General features: G+C 41.5%; 1 protein-coding gene across 1 annotated transcript in view; it reads right to left on the bottom strand.

Annotated features, from left to right (window-relative positions):
* The window catches only part of DACH1 (dachshund family transcription factor 1), a 454001-nt gene that overhangs the window by 233759 nt on the left and 199176 nt on the right, over positions 1 to 21066 (bottom strand). Inside the window, 1 exon segment of the mRNA XM_058185826.1 lies at positions 19158 to 19273. Coding sequence (XP_058041809.1) covers positions 19158 to 19273 — 116 coding nt within the window.

The raw sequence follows: 21066 nt of genomic DNA, 5'->3' as shown, positions 1-21066 counted from the left end.
TGGGAGTCTGTTTTCTCTGGCAGAGCACTCGGGCCTCCACAGGCACCCCTGACCCGAGAGATGAGCTGGCCACATCCATCCTGGCTAGGCTCATTCCGGCCTCCTGAGGTCAAACACAACTCTGATGGGACTCTCAATTAAATCAAGTTTGACACCCCTGCCCTATGCCATTCCAGACAAGCGGCTGTCCAGACTCTTCTGTATGTAAAATTTCTCTTCACATGATTAGCCCTAAGAAGATATGTCGAGCCAATCTGTTAGAGCAGGGGTCTCCAACCTTGGCAACTTTAAGACTTGTGGACTTTAACTCCCAGCTGGCTGAGGAACTCTGGGAGTTTAAGTCCACAAGTCTTAAAGTTGCCAAGGTTGAAGACCTCTGTGTTAGAGGAATGTTTTAGTAGAACTCCATTCCATGTGTCATCCTAGAACTTTATCATGGATTTCTTATTTTTCTAAAAGTTCTTTTAAGGCTAAAAGATCACTGAACCCATGAAAACCTTGACAATTTAATACAAACTTTGGACTTCAAAACTTTAGATCGATGATTTTAATGAAAAGGAGGAGTAGGGGGTGACAGGATAGCAGTGTTCTGATATCTCAGGGGTTGCCACAAAGAAGAGGGAGTCAAGCTATTCTCCAAAGCACCTGAAAGTAGGACAAGAAGCAACGGGTGGAAACTAATCAAGGAGAGAAGCAACTTAGAACTAAGGAGAAATTTCCTGACAGTGAGAACAATTATCCAGTGGAACGACTTGCTTCCAGATTATTATTATTATTATTATTATTATTATTATTATTATTATTATTATTATTATTATTATTATTATTATTATTATTATTTATTTATTTATTTATTTATTTATTTATTTATTAATTAAATTTTGCAGATGCTGCAAATGCTCCAACAGTGGAGGTTTTAAAGAAGAGAATGAGTAACCATTTGTCTGAAATGGTATAGGCTTTCCTGCCGAAGCAGGGGGTTGGACTATAAGACCTCAATGGTTCCTTCCAACTCTGCTATTCCAATTGCTAGATAGCTGGCTAGACAGGCAGGCAGGCACGCAGGCAGGAGTAAGAAAGCAAGAGCATCTCTGCAATTGGAAAGGAGGCAATTAAAGCCATTTGGGAATACTCTTGATAACACCTGATTTACTGTCTTGCATTTTTATAGAGATGGTGAAATCTTTGGGGACCTGCATGTCTACACACATATAGGATAAGAAAAGAACTAATTATTTGCAAAGTTATATTAAAATCTGAGCATCTGCGAGGATCTGTGTGGTAGTGACCATAACAGCTGAAATTCACATATAAACAGAAAAATGTCCCTTTTTGTTTTCTAATTCCCAACATGAAGGCTCATATTTGCGCCATTTAGCTGCTCATTTTTTACTATCTCAGTAAAACCAAACAAGCCAATCCTGGAATAGGGAGGAACAGCAACAAACTCAACATCCTCACCACTAAATAGTGAGCGAGCATCAAGAGAAATGGCACAAAAACAGAAACAGTGAAGCAAGAGAGAGAGACAGAGAGAGAGAGAGAGAGAGACAGAGAGAGAGAGAGAGAGAGAGACAGAGACAGAGACAGAGAGAAGGACAGAGACAGAGACAGACACACACACACACACACACACACACACACAGACAGAAGAGAGAAAGATACACAGAGAGAGAGACAGAGAGAAAGAAAGAAAGAGAGAGAGAGAGAGAAAGAGAGAGAGACAGAGACAGAGAGAAAGAAAGAAAGAGAGAGAGAGAGAGAGAGAGAAAGACAGAGAGAGAGAGACAGAGAGAAAGAAAGAGAGAGAGAAAGACAGAGAGAGAGAGAAAGACAGAGAGAGAGACAGAGACAGAGACAGAGAGAGACATACAGAGAGAGACATACAGAGAGAGACCTAGACACCGAGACAAGAGAGAAAGACACACAGAGAGAGACAGAGACACACACAGACACACACACACACACACAGAGAGAGAGAGAGAGAGAAGAGAGAAAGACACACAGAGAGAAAGTCACACACACACACACACACACACAGAGAGAGAGAAAGACAGAGGCAGAGAGAAAGACACACAGAGAGAGACAGAGACACACACATAGAGAGAGAGACAGAGAGAGAGAGAGACAGACAGACAGACACAGACAGACAGACAGACAGACACAGAGACACACACACATAGAGAAAGAGAGAGAAAGAGAGAGAGAGGCACAGAGAGAGAGAGAGAGACAGAGACAGAGAGACAGAGACAGAGAGAGAGACAGATAGAAAGAAAGAAAGAGAGAGAGAAAGACAGAGAGAGAGAGAGAGAGAGAGAGAGAGAGAGAAAGAAAGAGAGAGAGACAGAGAGAAAGACACACAGAGAGAGACAGAGACACACACACACACAGAGAGAGAGAGAGAGAGAGAGAGAGAAGAGACAAAGACACACAGAGAGAAAGACACACACAGAGAGAGAGAAAGACAGAGGCAGAGAGAAAGACACACAGAGACAGAAACACACACATAGAGAGAGAGACAGAGAGAGAGACAGACAGACAGACAGACAGACAGACACAGACAGACAGACACAGAGACACACACAGAGAGAGAGAGAGAGAAAGAGAGAGAGAGAGCTACTTCAAGTAGATCTCGTATCACTTGGAATAGTTTCTAATTCCAAAGAGACGAAATTCACAAGTCTATGCTCAGTGACACAGAAGAGAGATTTTGATTCCTAAGGATCAGCCAGAATATAAAAAAGAGAAAACAGAAGCAGTAAAACACATTCTTTATCCTTTGGGAAAAGATGGATTGATCCAAGCTAGACACGAGAAACATTTCAAGTGGGTAAATTTATGTTTCCAATCAAAGGTTTGCTTGATTCCCAACCAGCAGACATTTTCGCTTCCACATTGTCAATACACACTTAAAAAAAGAAAAAAAAGAAAGCAAGTGAAATATTTCCAAATCTTACCTGAAACAGAAACAAACACCAGATGTGTGTGTGTAGATGTCCTTGGAATGGAATTATAAAGCATTTTACAATCACAGATACAAGGCAGCAAAACACACAATCAAAAAACAAAAAAACAAAAAAAACAACAACCCCACATCGTCACAAATAAAGACCCTAATGATTATAATGTAAGCTCTATTAAAAGGAAACACATTAAGTTACCATAGGAACAAAAGGAAGAAATTGCAAAGAAGTGTACAAAATGTTAACATTGAGCAAGGGAGACGAAATGAGAAGATACCCTTGGGAACAGAACATGGAAGCGATGTCAATACGTAAATAAATTCAATTAAATCGTAAGTCTGACACGAGGTGGTACAGCAGAAATCAGATGTACAAACCAACAGCAACAACAAATAAATAAAACATAATAAATTTGATAATGGAAGAAAATAATTTCTCCTTACGTATCATGAGTTTTGGACTCACACACAACACTTTTATCCTTTCAGGAAAAGGATCATTTGTGACCAAGCAGTCCTACACAAGAGGCAGCTTACTGCAGTGGCTAAGGAAATGGACTGGGGGCCAATGAGTTCTAGGCTCGCCTTTGGCTCAAAGCCAGTTGGATGACCTTGGACCAGTCATTCTTTCTAAGCCCTAAGAAGAAGTCAATGGCAAATCATTTCTAAAATCTTGCCAAGAAAACAGCCTGGATCAGTTTAAGCAGTTGCAAAGAGACAACAAAGACTTGGAGGTATGTGTGTGTGCCTATACATGCACGCATACAGACACACACACACACACACACACACAGAGGAAAAAACACACACTGCAGAAAACAATTGCTACCAACCTGGCTTCCATTAAGGACCTGTATACTGCATGAGTTAAAAAGAGGGCTGTGAAAATATTTACAGACCCCTCGCATCCTGGACATAAACTGTTTCAACTCCTACCCTCAAAATGATGCTACAGAGCACTGCACACCAGAACAACTAGACACAAGAACAGTTTTTTCCCAAATGCCATCACTCTGCTAAACAAATAATTCCCTCAACACTGTCAAACTATTTACTAAGTCTGCACTAGTATTAATCTGATCATCGTCCCTATCATCCATCTCCTCCCACTTATGACTGTATGACTATAACTTTGTTGCTTGTATCCTTACAATTTATATTGATATTGATTGTTTCCTGATTCTTATTTGTACCTTATGACTATCATTAAGTGTTGTACTGTAGAATTCTATTCTATTCTATTCTATTCTATTCTATTCTATTCTATTCTATTCTATTCTATTCTATTCTATTCTATTCTATTCTATTCAATCAATCAATCAATCAATCAATCAAGTCCCTAATGCATTCGTTTTCTGAAAAGATAGATAGACCCTATTCAGATCTGCGCAGCCAATATTCTTCTTCAAGTTGTCAGGGTTCCAAGTAACAGACCCAAAGCAATCAAAACCTGAACCATAGAGTTTCCTCAAAGCATGAATTTATTAGGAATGTCATATTGGCACAGCTGGTGAAAACCCGACTCTGAAGGACCCAAGGTTTTCCCCACTCAAATCAAAACCCCAAGTTTTTGCCCCCAGGTCACATGTCCATCACATAGTCCAATCAGGTCTCAGTCTCAACTCCAGTTGGCTTTTGTTAATGCCCCTCCAACACCTGCTGGAGCGTCCTTGGCTCCCATGGGAAAGAATGTTATTTTGACTATACATCCCCCAACTATCTCTATCTCCCCTCTCATGTTCCCACAGCTCCACTCAGCCTTGCTGTGGCAGCCCTGAAGATGCTCCCAAAATGGCTTCAGGGCTGACACCAAGAAGGAGGTCAAGAGGCCACAAGATCGGGTTCATTAGCTTCTTTTACACATCCTCAGGCATTAGAAACTGTAACTGAAAATGATTTCACAAAACCAACAGATGGGACAATGAGGACATCATAAGTTACACCTCTGGTCACGGTGGAGAAAAATAACTTTGCTTCTCAAGTGCACTGCTAATGCATTATAACCGCTACAGTATTTGTAGGGTCCAGGATGGTTTTTCAAAGCCACCAAGCTACCAAAGACAACTTTGTGGATTGTTGAAGATAGAATATTGTTGCATGATCTCACAATAATGAATTCTAATCCAAACACATTTGTTTTCTGGCTGAGATTTCCACTCTTGGTGCTCCAGTCATTTTCTGATCTGCTTCATTGCCTCTAAGAATTGAGAGGGAGGGGTGTCTTCTAGGGTCAACAGTAGTAGAAACAGCACTTAAGGGCAACTGTGTTAATGAACTGCCTCATTTCTTTCAAGAATAACTGTATTTATATTTGTTCATTACAAATAGAAAAACAACAACAGATAACTTACAACTCAGAAATGTTGATACATTAGGGACTCGGCTAATTTTAACATGTCATTTATTATAAGAAATGTTTCTAATCTAAATCCTCATCTATTTGTTTTAGAATGCATTATAAAAATATTTCTGATTCTGATGGTAAAAATGAGGCTCGTGTTTGTCACAAAAATGGGTGGTGATATTTTGGGGGGAGAGGGGTCTCCAAATCCAGTCTATCTCCAGAAAACTACCGTTCACATTGTCCCATTTGAAGCAGTAATCAATGGGTTGGTTCAGGGATGAAATGCTACTGGTTCATTCCGTTTGGGTGAACCGGTAGTGATAAAAACTACCGGTTCGGGCGAACTGGTAGTAAAAAAATAGCTACCAGTTCAGTCAAACCGATAGTTTAAAAAATCTACCGGTTTGGGCAAACCAGTAGTTAGCTACCGGTTCAGGCGAACCAGTAGTTTAAAAAAGCTACCAGTTCCTCCAAACTGGTATTTCCAAAGATCAGCTGTGCCACGCAGTTTAGCTTTGCTAGAAAGCAGGAAATCCTGCTTTCTACAGAAACTAAATCATGTGGCACAGCTGATTCCCCCCCGCTGTTCTACTTACCTTCCCAAGCCTCCTTTTGGCGCTTACTGCGCATGTGCACGTTTGGTGCACACTGCACATGTGCCCGTGCAGCACGTGCTTGGCGCACAGCATGCATGCACGGCCAGCCAACCGGTAGCAAACCGGTTCAGATTTCAACACTGGGTGCGTTTCCAATTTTTATCACAACCAACTTTTTAGCTTTTGTTTTCTCAATGTCCTCAGGGAACATTCCCAATAAGGCTAACTGGAAGTTTATTCCGATTTCCCGATTGTTGATTTTATTTATTTCTGTAACGGTTGAATTCCAAAGCTCCTAATCTTGAAGTCCAAATTTTGTTTCTTTTCTATACCAAGATCAGAACTGTGAAAAGTCCTCCGGACTGCATAATTCATTCTGATGGTTTTCCACTCTTGCAAACAGAGAAGAGAACCATCAGCACAAACTTCACCTAAAAGTACTATTACTAAAACTGTGAAAACCCTTGTAAATATTTCAGAAAAGATGTTCTCAGTTATTTTATAGGTTATTTTATAAGAGGAAGAAGCAAACACCAGGAAAATGAAAAATATTTTTAAAATGCACTTCAAGGTATTTCTGTAGTCAATCTTATATAAATAAAATTAAAAGGGAATAAATCTTGTGATGAGCAAAATTAGGGATGTAAATAAGACTAACAGTCAGAAACACAACAGCACCTTGTTAATTTTTCTTAATGTTCCCAATGGCTTGGATTTGAGATTGGTTAGCAAATCTTTAACATGAGAAGGGCCATACGTTACAAGTGGTTCTTTCAAATTTATGACTTTTACATAAGAAAACTTCTGTTTCAAACATATGCAAATGCTAACTAAGTGTAAATCTGTAGCGGTGAACTTTGTAATGTCATGGATATGGATGGTAAGAAAGGATGAATTACCCCTGCATACGAGACCAGATTGCAGAGAGCAAGTTCTAGAAATAAGGAAATGTTTTCAAATTTAAGAATAAAAAATGCACTGAATTGAGGCCTTTGAACTATGGTGCTGGAGAAGACTCCTGCGAGTCCCTTGGACTGCAAGGTGAACAAACAAGTCAGTCCTAGAGGAGATCAACCCTGACTGCTCTTTAGAAGGCCAGATCCTGAAGAGGAAACTCAAATTCTTTGGCCACCTAATGAGAAGGAAGGACTCACTGGAGAAGAGCCTAATGCTGGGAACGATTGAGGGCAAAAGAAGAAGGGGATAATAGAGAACGAGGTGGCTGGATGGAGTCACTGAAGCAGTCGGCATGAGCTTAAATAGACTCCAGAGGATGTTAGAGGACAGGAAGGCCTGAAGGAACGTTGTCCATGGGGTTGCGATTGGTTGGGCATGACTTTGCAACTAACAACACCACCAATTGCACTACAGTCAAAGTATGATTTCTCCAGTAATAATGTATGGGTGTGGGAGTTGGACCAGAAAGAAGGCTGAGCATTGAAGAATTGATGCTTTCAAATTGTGATGATGGAGAAGATTCTTGAGAGTCCCTTGGACTGCAAGGTGAACAAACAAGTCAGTCCTAGAGGAGATCAACCCTGACTGCTCTTTAGAAGGCCAGATCCTGAAGAGGAAACTCAAATTCTTTGGCCACCTAATGAGAAGGAAGGACTCACTGGAGAAGAGCTTAATGTTGGGAACGATTGAGGGCAAAAGAAGAAGGGGATAATAGAGAACGAGGTGGCTGGATGGAGTCACTGAAGCAGTCGGCATGAGCTTAAATAGACTCCAGAGGATGTTAGAGGACAAGAAGGCCTGAAGGAACGTTGTCCATGGGGTTGCGATGGGTTGGGCATGACTTTGCAACTAACAACAACACCAATTGCACTACAGTCAAAGTATGGTTTCTCCAGTAATAATGTATGGGTGTGGGAGTTGGACCAGAAGGAAGGCTGAGCGTTGAAGAATTGATGCTTTCAAATTGGATGGAGAAGATTCTTGAGAGTCCTTTGGACTGCAAAGAGATCCAATCAGTCGATTCTAAAGGAACTCAATCCTGACTGATCTTTGGAAGGACAGATTATGAAGCTGAAGCTTAAATACTTGGGCCAGCAAATGAGAAGAGAAGACTCATTGGAAAAGAGCTGATGTTGAGAAAGATGGTGGGTAAAAGAAGAAGGGGGTGATAGGGGATGAAATGGTTAGATAGTGTCATCAACAGTGGTCATGAATTTGGGCAAACTCCATATTTTCCCATTGTTCAAGCATGACGTTATGATCTAAAAGAAAAGTTCTGTAAGATGATGTATCATTGGTATTTAACACCAGATAAGTTATCTAAGATGTATAAAGGTATGTGAAATGAATGTTGGAAGTGTAAAAGTAAAGGAGGGACTTTTTACCATCTATGGTGGACATGTGATAAAGCAAAAGAAAAGGAGTATGATTCATATTATAATAGAGAAAAAAATGAAGATGGAGATAAAGATAAAACCAGAACTTTTCCTTTTTGGGCCTAATGGAAAAAGACCTGGAGAAAAAAAAAATGGGACTTTGTTACTATATATGTTGACAGCAGCAAGATTATTATTATTATTTTTTTATTGAAAGAGTTTTAAAAAAAACAAAGACATTTTTCCCCCTTTTTCCCCCCCTCCCTCCCCAAAAAAAACCCCGTCCCCCTCCTTCCCCCGGCTTCACGGGTCAATCACAAGGTATTGTTATACATAAACCAAACATAGAATAAAATTTTCCCTTCCAATCCAATTAACCACATCCAAAGTTTTTCATCTCCCAACCCCCTCCCCATTACCTAAAATAACTTTCTAATTATTCAAAGGCAATCTGATATTTCTTAATCTGATATCTATTTTGTAGATAATCAATCCATTTTTTCCATTCAATTAAATATCTTTCCTGCGTATTGTCTTTTTAAAAAGCTGAGATTTTAGCCATCTCAGCCAAATTAATGACTTTCAGTATCCATTCTTCTATTGTAGGTACCTCTTCTTTCCTCCAGTATTGTCCAATCAACAGTCTTGCTGCTGTTATTAAATTCAGAATCAGTTTAGTCTCAATCCCTGTACAATCCGTTATAATTCCCAAAAGGAAAAATTGTGGCAGGAACTTTATCTTCTTCTTCAGTACATTTTGAATAATCCACCAAATTCTTATCCAAAAGACCTGAATTTTCTTGCAAGTCCACCAAATATGAAAATATGTAGCGTCATCACAATCACACCTCCAACATTTCGCTTGGATATTACAGCAGCAAGATTATTGTAGGCACAAAAATGGAACGACACTTTAATTCCTAACGTGGACAAACAGCTGCAGAAGTTGATGGAGTTGGCTGAAATGGCAAAATTGACTATTTTGATTAAAGAAAAGAACCTAAGTACTTTATTTCCACATGGAGACCTCTTCTGAACTTCATGGTGAAGTGGAAAAGAATGAAACTTTGATCTTGGGTTTTACTGATTAGATTGATAGATCTTTATAGAAATGGCTTGCTCATATTATTAAACGAAAAGTTGTGATTTGATGTTAATGCCCCATTTTACTGCGAGAGAGAGAGTTGGAAGTCAATGCTTATTTTTCTCTTATCCTTCCTCACTTCTCTTCCCCCTCTTCCTCCCTACCGTTCTCCTATTTACTTTCGTATTTTGTATCTTATTTTATCATATAACCAGGGGTGGTATTCACTTACTTTCCCTACTGGTTTGCAAATTTGAGCACATGCGCCTGGCCTCAAAAATGTGCCTAAATAGGATGGCATGAAGCTGGGGTTCCGTGTTGTGGTCCGACAGCAGCCTGTGGAGCTGGCAATGGAGTCGGACAGCGATGAGGTTGAGGTGAGGCCAAGGTCATTGGGGAGTGAGATGTGGACTCCAGAGCCTCCAGAGACTGATAGTAGTGAGGCAGAGGAACAGGAGGAGCCTGTTCCTAATGCATGCATGAGAAGAGCTGCCAGAAGACAAGAGCAGCTCAAGCAGAGAGGACAACTTGGGGGTAGGGCCAAGAGATGATTGGCCCCTCCCATAAGTCTTAAAACAGACCAGTAACGGCTTTTGGGCTTTGCTGGAAAACAACGTTGGTAGTTTCTGTAATGTATCTTTAAGGGTTTTGGAGGGAAAATAGAGCGGGAAATAGCACGTTGCTAATTGGCTGAAGCCTCCAGCTGAACTGTATATAAGGAGGGGTTTTTTACCGTTGCGGTTGCTGGGTTCACTATATACTAAAGAGCTGTTGTTACTCATCTGGTCTCCTGCCTCATTATTGCCCGAATCTAACAGTTTCGTCTTCTGCTTCGTCTACGTCTTACATTTGTTTTTGTGACTTCTGAACATTTGCCAAGAAAGGCCTTTGACAGTTTGCCTAATTGGACCAAGGTTTGCGATAGGACTGAGGAATTTGTGTTGGGAGGAATTTGTTTTAATTTAGTTGAATTACACTGGGAATGAAGTAATTTTAGCCTTCTGTCAGGCAGGAAGACAGGGCATAAAGGTAATCCAATGATCAGCAGATGCTGTCGACCTATCCAACAAGGAAAGTCATTTGTGAATCCCAGATCATGATTATTTATTTATTTATTTTATTTTATTTGAATTTATATCCCGCCCTTCTCCGAAGACTCAGGGCGGCTTACACTGTGTTAAGCAATAGTCTTCATCCATTTGTATATTATCTACAAAGTCAACTTTTATTGCCCCCAACAATCTGGGTCCTCATTTTACCTACCTTATAAAGGATGGAAGGCTGAGCCAACCTTGGGCCTGGTGGGACTAGAACCTGCCGTAATTGCAAGCAGCTGTGTTAATAACAGACAGACTTAGTCTGCTGAGCCACCAGAGGCCCCTCTATAAGAGTGAAATGGCTCAGCTATGTCATTTATTGAGGGCCAAGCCCAATCCGACTACTGCTTTCATTTTAGAGGCAAAAGGACAACAGACCAGATTTAGAGAAGCTTCAGAAATAAGGAAGTATTTGTGATTCGAGAAATATTTGAGCCCCAACAAGGCTTGGTGATGGAATTCAATTTTTTTACTAGCAGTTCTGTGGGCATAGCTTGGTGGGCGTGGTGTGGCTTGGTGGGTGTGGCAGGGGAAGGATACTGCAAAATCCCATTCCCTCCCCACTCCTGGGGAAGGATACTGCGAAATCTCCATTCCCTCCCCACTCCTGGGGGAAGGATATTGCAAAATCTCCATTCCCACCCCACTCTGGGGCCAGCCAGAGGTGGTATTTGCCGGTTCTTCCGAACTATTCAAAATGTCCGCTACCGGTTCTCCAAAACCTGCTGAATAGCACCCGTGCTTCAATGCAATGAATCAAAGTGAACCCCACCCTCTCCGTCACTGAGGAGGAGATTGGCAGCAGAAGCAAGTTTGGAAGAAGGGAGGACAGGATGGAGAAGAGCAGCTCTGGCACAGAGAAAGTGGGAGACTTCGTATCACCAATTAGATTACTGCCCGTTGTAGATGGAGAAATTACATTGGGCTCTGCAATCCCTTCTCCATGGGGACCTGAGAGCCACAGCTGTTCCTTTTGCTCTTTACCAGGCATCAGCCAATTCAGACACATCCTTTCCTCAAGTGATATGGCAACGCATCTACTTATCTTCAAAACGGTTGGCTTGCAAAAGGGTGCATGCGGAAGAAAAGATCTCAGAGGAGCCTTAGGAGTTGGTCTCCCTCTTGAAGGCAACTCACACCAGGTATCCTTCAGAGACATGGCAGGACGCCTGTCCTATGAATGGATAATATACAATCACAGCAGCCTTTAATTATTGAATTAATTTATTTCCGGAGGGCACCACACACAGGCACAATGAGAATCACTGAATGATTGTCCTTGCAACACGGGGCACAGTTCACAACGTTAGCTCTCCGCTAGGATTTTGTGAAAAATCACAGTTGCTGGGAATCATTTTATAACCCACTATTGGTTCCAGTGGAATGGGCGGCTGTGCAGAAAGGACTTTGCAGGCACCAAAGAAACCTTTCCCAACTTCCCCAGTTAGAAAGTTCTTCAGCCCTGGCTGGCACTTGCTAGGAGAAAGAAGCCGGAAACCTCTCCTCTTTTTATATTCTATTATTTCACTAAGAAATTATTGAGTTCTTCAGAATGTGGGCAATAAAATATTAAGACCACAGTAGGGCTAGAACTGTGATGGCGAACCTTTGACATTCCCGCATGCTGGCCTGCATGCCGGAAGTGGCATGTGAAACCATCCCATGAGGTATACACAGCCCTACTGGCCTTTGTGCGTGCAGGAGTGCCGATATCCAGAAGAGCAGCGGTCCATCATGCATCTGCGAGCTGACACCCAAACACCTGGATACTGGCACGGAAATGCGCCCGACGAAAAGCTGGCCATCACTCATGCACACAATGGCAACCCGGAAGGTCGGATGCCGGAAGGTCGGATGCCGGAATGCTGCTCTTCCGAGTTCCAACGCTCCCATGCGCATGATAGCCAGCTGACCGGCGCATGTGTGATCAGGAATGTGGAAGAGGAGACAGTGAGGACGCGCATTCTTCATGGGATGGTTTCGCGTGCTGGAAGCGGTGCCTTAGGTTCACCAGCACTGGGCTAGAGATACTAGAAAAGATTGGCCATATTGTCTAGGGATTTTGTTTATTAAAAAAAAAAAGCAAGCAAAAGATCTTCCATTCAACTTCTAGGGCAGGGATGTCAAACTCAAGGCCTGTGGGCCAGATCCGGCCCATGATGTGGCTAGATCTGGCCCATGGGACTGCCCTGGAAATGGCAAGGGGGTCGACCCCCACTGCCTCGGACCCACCTCTCCATGCCCAGCCTTGCCTCACCTCACCCTGCAGAAATGTACCAATAGCAGGAAAAGATAAGCATGGCTGGGAACCCCCTCAGGGAAGTGGGACTGAGTTGGACTGCAGGGTCCCGGTGCCCCAGGAGCTCAAAAGCTGGCCACGCCCACCGGCCACGCCCACCCAGCCACGCCCACCTAATAGTCTTACATGCAACTGGCCCTTTGAAGGCAACCATAATGCTGATACAGCCCTCAATGAAATAGAGTTTGACACCCCTGTTCTAAGGGTTGATATGATCCCCAATAAGTACAGATGAATCCATCAACCACTAGAACGGTTTTATAGATGGGTCTCTCATGAAACTTTATCCCAAGTGAACTGCCTATTTAAAGACAATTTCTTCACACAGAGATACCTTAAACTGAAATTGGGAAATTTCATTCCTGGATATATCATTCTAGGAGGCTATAGCCACCTCCAGAAAAATATGGTTTACCATCTCCTGTCAACAACTCCATTTTGTCTAGATTAAGTTTCCATCCATTTCTGTGCCACGCAGGCTGTTGGAAATACAGCAGCATAGCAATACTTTATTAATAAAAAAACAAACCAATAAATAAATAAACCATCACCCAGCCATTATCCACTGTAGTCCACTACAAGATACACAGCATCGGTTTGTTTGTGAGTAGGAAGCACAGTTGCAAGAATCCTGCACTCTGAGCTTGGTTGTTTGCTGATAGACATTTCATAACCTGACTAGGGAACATAATCAGTGCTGGTGTTGACTGTTTTGAGTACATGCAGGATCAGCATGGCAATCATCAACCCTTTAAACTCAGGCGATCTTCTCCTAGGACCGGTTTGGATTGGTTTGGGTGAACCGGTAGTTGCAATCTGTGAGTGGCCATGCCATCACCTCCGATACTATGCTGTCCTATTTAGCTGTGTTTTTGTAGCTGCGTGCAAGACATGCGTGCGAGCAAAGCACATGCGTGGAAAACCCTGTGCATGCTCACATTTTTGGTGCTGGGCGAACTAGTTGTTAATTTATGTGTCTCCCACTTCTTCCTAGGACCTAGACTGACATCACTTGGACTCAAATTCCATTTCTCTTTTCAAGCTTCAAGATAGTGCACAGTCATATTCAAAGTGATTTATTATCTGCCTGTAGATTTTGCAACTTTACTCATGAGTTAACACCTCCCTGCTTTTCGACTATTTTGGAGAGTCTGAGAAGTTTTGCATCGGTACACTGCCCACAATCACTCTATGAAGGAGATGGGTGGTCTTTAAATATGATCAATGAAAATTAATAAACAAAAGTTCCTCTTTAACTTCCTATCTTCAGCTGCGTATCAACAAAACCCAGAAACATTTCTGGAAAGCAGATGAGCAAAAAAAAAAAAACCAGGCTAAAGAGATACCGCCAGAAGTCCCTTCTTGAGATGGAGGTTTTCCCTGGGAATTTAATGCATGGCAATAGACTTATGAGTCTTATGTACTCTCTGCCTTCAGCTGCCTTCAGATTGTCTATTTCTGTAGAAAGCCTATTTTTACAAAAAGCCATAAGCCTCTAGTAATCACTCCTTGCCAAAGAATGGCCATAATAAAAACAGCCCTGGAGCTTCACACCGCTGGGGAAACAGATCTGTGTAATTCCTACATCCCTGTTAAAGGAGGGGAAACTCTGAAGTTTCTCTTCCACCAGAAATGCAAAACGTTACCTTAGAAGCAAAGTGGGAAATTGCAGTTCACACCGAGAATTACACAGGGTCTTAAAAGGCTGAGTTAGCTTTAAGATCATGTCCCACCACCGTTGACTATTCTGATGAAGCCAGTGGTGGGATTCAAGTAATTTAACAACCGGTTCTCTGCCCTAAAGATTTCTTCCAACCACCAGTTTACCAAACTGCTCAGAAAGTTAACAATCGGTTCTCCCAAACTGGTGCGAACTGGCTGAATCCAACCACTGGATGAAGCATTAAAAGATGTGAAAATCCAAAGGAAGGCAGATCAAGTTGATAATACAAGGATCAAGGAAACCAGCCAATGTTTCTTGATTCTTCCAAGGTGATCTTTCTTTAGAATGATCACCTTGTTTCAGGGGTGAAATCCTCCCGGTTCGGACCAGATCGCACGATCCGGTAGCGATGGGGGGGGCGGGTAGTTCGGAGAACTGGTAGCAAAAATCCCTGCCCCACCCCACTGCCCACGCCTTGCTGTTCCTCTTCTCTGTCCCTGAAGCTCTCGGTGGTGATACAGCTGCACACGGCCTTAAATGACTGCCGCAGCGCTTCAAAGGGCCACATTACAGCTGATCAGTGCTGTAGGCAGCTAGTAAACTGGTGCCTCTCTTTTTAAAGAAGGTAAACCGGTGCGCTCCCCAAAAAAGGCAATTAATAGACCGGTGCCTCTATTTTTAAAGAAGGTAGACTGGTGTGCTCCCCAAAAAAGGCAATTAGTAGACCGGTGCCTCTATTTTTAAAGAAGGTAGACTGGTGCGCTCCCCAAAAAAGGCAATTAGTAGACAGGTGCCTCTGTTTTTAAAGAAAGTAGACTGGTGCGCTCCCAAGTTTTGTATACTTTATTATTTTTATTATTTATTATTATTGGCCATGCCCATTCAGTCACCTGACCACCAAGCCATGCCCACCAATTAAGCCATGCCCACAGAACCGGTAGGGAAAATTTTTAGATTTCACCCCTGCCTTGTTTCACTTGGAATGTTCACTTGGAATGTTCACTATGCCATCCTATTTAGGCATGATTTCAAGGCCAGGCACATGCACAAAAGGTGTGTGTGTTCATGTGAAGTGAGCGCGCGTGCGGCAAACCGGTGGTAACAATATCTGAAACCCACCGCTGGATCACTTGTTACACTTTCTTAATGAATGTGATAGCTGAGACAAGATTTCAGGGGGAAAAATACATTTACTTCATTTCCTGGAAAAACAACAAATAACCATGTGTGTGACTGCTATGTGGACAAGAATTACCGTTATTGCTTGCAATTATTACTCTTTGACCTTGAGATGGGGAACAGAAGAGGAATCTAGAAATCTGGCATAATAGAGAATATATACAGTAGTGGCCAAAATTGTGGAAACCTTTTGGGAAAAGTGTATTTTTGAGGTTTGATGGCTAATAACACCACTTTTGGGGGGGCAGTTTCAAGATAATCCCATTCCACTGCTGGAATGGCCTGGGAATAGCCCAGACTTTAACCCAACTGAAAATCTATGGAGCCGACTAAAGAAACTTGTTAGTCAGAAGCGACCCAGCAATAAAACCCTGTTAACAGGCGCAATCATTCAACCACTCCAGAAGTAAAAAAAATTGGTTGTAAGGCAGTAATTCATGCTAAAGGTTACCCAACTAAGTATTAACTGACATGGTGATAATTTTTGTATATCTCCTTTTTTCTATGGTAATAATTTTTGTATATCTTGTTTTTTCTACATGTTTTACTTTTCTTCTTTATACTGTAACTGCTATTCTAATAGCAAATCCTTCATAAAAATTATTGCATTACACTCTTGATTAAATTATCTTTCCATTGATATATGATTACATGGTACTACTACAAAAAAAAAGGTGGTGTTATTAGCTAGTTTTAGAAAATATACTTTCCCCAAAAGGTTTCCACAATTTTGACCACCACTGTAGGTATTGTTGGGAATGATTCCATATCTCTCTGACCATCTCCCCTTCTCCAGATGCGTTCATTTCTGTTTACAGAGAATCACATGCAATTTCCATCATTTCAATTTTCATTTTTTTCCCCAAATAAAGGCATCCTACTCTTACAAAACCAATAGTATGCAAAATAAAAGGATACACACTTTTTAAATATATATAAACAAAAGACTTTTCCAGCAATCATCAAACTGCAGATCAGAATACATACACATAGAGTGGGAATGAAATGAAGAGTAGGTGAAGGAAAGGAAAGAGGGAGAAAAATGAGCTGAGTAAGCAGAGACAAAGAAGAAAGCTGTGGAAACTGTATTTTCAAATATCCCCCGAATCTTAATATTCACTTAGCATGTAATTGCACCACAGAATTTTCAGTTGCCGTATTTCTATCACGTTTTCAAATGGATCCTTAAATCCCGTGAATTCTATAGCTTTTGGTGTCTACAGACCATATTCCCATTCTGCACCTACAGGTAGTTCTCAGCATATGACTGTAATTTAACAGACCCATTACAACCGTACGTCATATAACAGTTGCAAAATGGGTTGGTCGTGTGACCAACCTAATTTTAGGACCTTTTTATGCAGCAGTTGTTAGTTGAATGCTAGGGTTCTAAAGTGAATGCCCAGTTGTTCAGCAAATTCCTTGATTATTAAGCAAACCAATGGCTTGCTATGGATGCAATAGTGCCAAAACTGAAAGTGTTCAGCACATCATAAGTGTGGTCATGTTTAATGTGGGATGCTGCAACATTCATAAATGCAGTCATGTTGCCAATCATCCAAAGTTTAGCACCCAAATGTAGTGACTACAGAGGGGCACCAACCCTTGGAAATTCAAATTTGGGTTGTAATAGCAATAGCAATAGCACTTAGACTTATATACTGCTTTACAGTGCTTTTATAGCCCTCTCTAAGTGGTTTAAAGAGTCAGCCTATTGCCCCCAACAATCTGGGTCCTCATTTTACCCACCTGGGAAGGATGGAAGGCTGAGTCAACCTTGAGCCTGATGAGATTTGAACTGCCAAATTGCAGGCAACCGGCAGATAGAAGAAGTAGTCTGCGGTACTCCACTCTAACCACTGTGCCACTGTGGCTCAGTAATTTTGGGTCAGTTGTAGCTTCAATTGCTAAGGGATCAGTTGTAAATCAAGGACTACCTCTAATGAATGTTCTCTCCAGTTGTCTTTTTTATTTCTCTTCCAGTTTTCATTTACCCTATTTCCTAGCTGGCAGTACTAGCAGCTTGCTTATTTGATCTTCATAATCATTCTGTAAATGTTTTACTCTGAGAAGTTTCTGCTTCTCTTCAATGGACCTGTGTTGTCCTAAGCCAAACTCCATTAATTTTTCAAGTATCCTTAATACGTACGATGGCTATTTTCCAGCCCTTCTGTTCAATCATGCCTGATTTTTGGGGACTGCTTGGACAAGTCCCTCTAGCTTTCTTGGTAAGGGTTTTCAGAAGTGGCCTACCATTGCCTCCTTTCTAGGGCTCAGATGGAATGATTAGCCTGAGGTCACCCAGCTGTCTTTAGGACTAGAAAGTGGGACTAGAACTCATTATTTCTAGACTGATGCTGTGGGAAGAAACTTCCATATGGTTCAGTTCCAAGTTGCGAGAAAGACACCAGAAACATAGAGGCTGATTGTAAAGATGGTTTAATGATGAACAGAACCACCAAGCACATGGTTCTGGTGCAGCTCACCACATGGAGTTGAGAGTGAGAGGTTTTTATATTTTCTCTTGGGCTTTGCACTTGAGCTTCCTGTTCCTGTGCAAGAAAATGTATTCTATTGGCTGTTGTCAGACTCCCATGGGGCCATGTACAAATCCTGAGGGTTTGTCTGAGCTACATTTGGTGGAAGTTTCTAAGGGTGCTGCAATGTCCTTAGGAGATTGTGCAAAGTAGTGAGATTGTGCTCTGTGTCTTAGTGAGTTAATTCTATTATGTCCTGAAGGCTCATGTCTTAATTCCTTCACCCTGAAGCTGAAGCTCTTTTGTTTTGTAGATAGGCTGGCCCAGTCTTTCTTAATGGGCACAAAGTATCTGCTGGGTGGCAGGGAGCTGGGGCTCTGAGTTTCTATCTCCCTTAAGATTTTTTATTTCTGTTTTAGGGAAAATATTTATCCTGCCTTTAAATATTTCCTTAAAATATTTTATTCTTCTAGGAGCAGGGTGGGTGCTAACTTTCTACAGTGCCTTAAGCACTGCACCAAACTGGCTCTATATTATGGCTAGCTCGCTGTTATGTTTTGGGTACAAGATACCTACAAAAGCACCTGAGGAAGCACTGTGGAGACTAAGGAGGATGTGTTGATGGTAGATATGTAGGAATCTAGGCAAAATAAACTGAAGCATTTTTTTAAGTCTAGGACAAAGAAATAAGCTTTGGAAGTGACTTAAGGAGATGTCTAATTAATTCACTGGGGTATAAGAAGAAGAAGATCCAAAACAATCAGAATTTCAAGAATCTGTTGTTATGGCCAATCCCAATAAAAAGGAATTTCTCTGAAGTTGCTCTCATAGTCTGGTCTACCTAGTGGGATGGACAGCTCCTCATTGGTAGCTGAAAACAAGAAGTCCTCTTCAGCTGATTGTAAAAACCAGCATTCCTGGTCAAGTATGCAACCTAACCTGTCATACCAACAAGCCAAATGATATTTTCATTTTGAGGAAGCTACAGCAGTGGAATACAAAATGGTGGATGAATTCCATCCCTCAACCTGTGGAGATCTACTGTTTTCAGTAGGTTCCCTTCTGATGCCCCAAAGGCCACGTGGCTTGAAGACTTTCCAGTCCACGTTACGGGGGTTCCTACCTGTCGGTGGGATAATTCCCGGTGAGAGAAGACCAGGGACGGAATGCGGCATGATGTGGGAATTTTCTGGAGAAGTCACACTCTGCGTCCGTTTTGGGGGCCGACCAGGTCTGGAGCTTCGGAAGAAAAGAAAAAAAAAAGTTTACAATTAAGCTGTTGTCTTACACATCATTTCAAAGTTGTTTCAATTGGTAACATGGACTGTAAATAAATTTGTTTCAAGGACGGTTGCTTTTGCAGTTAGATGTAATAGACTTCCATCACTAATTAGATTACATGCTGAATTCATTTTCTTCATTGAAGATCAGCCGCGCTTGATGCATAATTCATAGCCGGCACCTCGTTACCTGCTTCTTCATATTAATATCTATACACAGTTTGAATTGCCTCGTTTGCATATGCTAAAGTTCTACACGGAGCCTTCAGCACGAAAATTATGCACTAACTTGTAATAATTATTACAGTCAGCCTGCTATTGATTTATGAGACTTTTAAAAACCAAATATGTGTAGTACTTGTAATGAATGATATTTTAAGGTTCTTCAGGAAATTAAAAGGCAATGGCCGCCCAAGGAAATGTTCTGCTTGTTTGATTTAATACTACAGTTAGCTGGGAGGTGGAATGAGAGAGTGATTCAGACCTATAGCACATTTTTCGATGATATGTTTTATTACCTTGCACTACTACTCCGATATCTGGATGATAAATGACAATACATATCTAATATGTGAAAAGGTCTTGCAATTTCTTTATTTTTTTGTCATGTAAAAGATAAGTCAAGTTATCATTTAACCCTTATTCTATGCAGTGAAAAATCTTGCTTTAAATATGGTACGTTAGTCAGGGGACGGTTTATTGTTTATAAACCATTTTTGAAAAATCGCAGTGCTGGGACTTTACATCTGTTCCCCAAGGATACATCAATGGCTGTGGTAAACGTGTTGTGTCGGCCTTCGGAACAACTGCACCCACACAACAATTGGGGGAAAGAAATCTTCTGAAGGTGATTCTTCTATACCTTCTCAGAGCCATGCAGGGTACAAGAGATGGGCTGCCTGAAACATCTGATTTCCAAGAGAAGTTGTTGAGCATTGTTTACTGTCACGGATGGCTTCATGCGATAAACTCATGAAAGAATCTAACATATCAAGGGAATGTGAGAATCATTATCGCCATGTTCAAGAATAGTAGGACTAAATGGAATGTTTATGTGTATTTTTCTGGACAGTGTTTAAAGGCTGCCTCATAACAGACAGAAGATGGATGGATAACTCCATCAATAGGTAGATGAATCTGTGGAGAGAGAGAGAGAGAGAGAGAGAGAGAGAGAGAGAGAGAGAGAGAGATCAAGGCAATCTTGAGAATAGGACTATTAATTTGAGAAGATCAACAATCTAGTGTCAATTCTGATTTTTGCAACCCAGATATGATTAACTTTATATTAATGAGAGAGGCATGGAACAATTTACAAGTTCTCAGTGAGCATTTTCAGTTTAAATTGTATCCATTCTTTTTGTTGTATCCTCTGGAGGAGTGGTGGGTTGCTCCCGGTTCAGTCCGGTTCTATAGAACTGGTAGTAAAAGCGGCGGGAGGTTCTGCCCACCCGCCACAACGTCATCATGGGTGATCTGCACCTGCGCAGAAGTGTGCATGAGCAAAGCAAGTGCGCGCGTGCGATCCCATTGCAAACCGGTAGTAAAGATAAGTGGAACCCACCCTTGCTCTGGAGGTGAATTTCAAATAGTTTAGCATTAATATATTCATATTAAAAGCATTTGAGTTATTTTCTTTGGGAGTCCATTCTAGATGCCGAAATACATGTAGCACAATGCTTGCATTCACTGTTAGCATTAGATCATCTCTGTGTTTTGAGACATCCACTTTTAAAAAGGAAAAAAAAAACCTAC

Source organism: Ahaetulla prasina, chromosome 5 (genome assembly GCF_028640845.1).
Source record: "Ahaetulla prasina isolate Xishuangbanna chromosome 5, ASM2864084v1, whole genome shotgun sequence".
Taxonomy (NCBI): Eukaryota; Metazoa; Chordata; class Lepidosauria; order Squamata; family Colubridae; genus Ahaetulla; species Ahaetulla prasina.
Note: the sequence above shows the minus strand (reverse complement) of the source record. Positions and strands in the feature narration are given on the sequence as shown.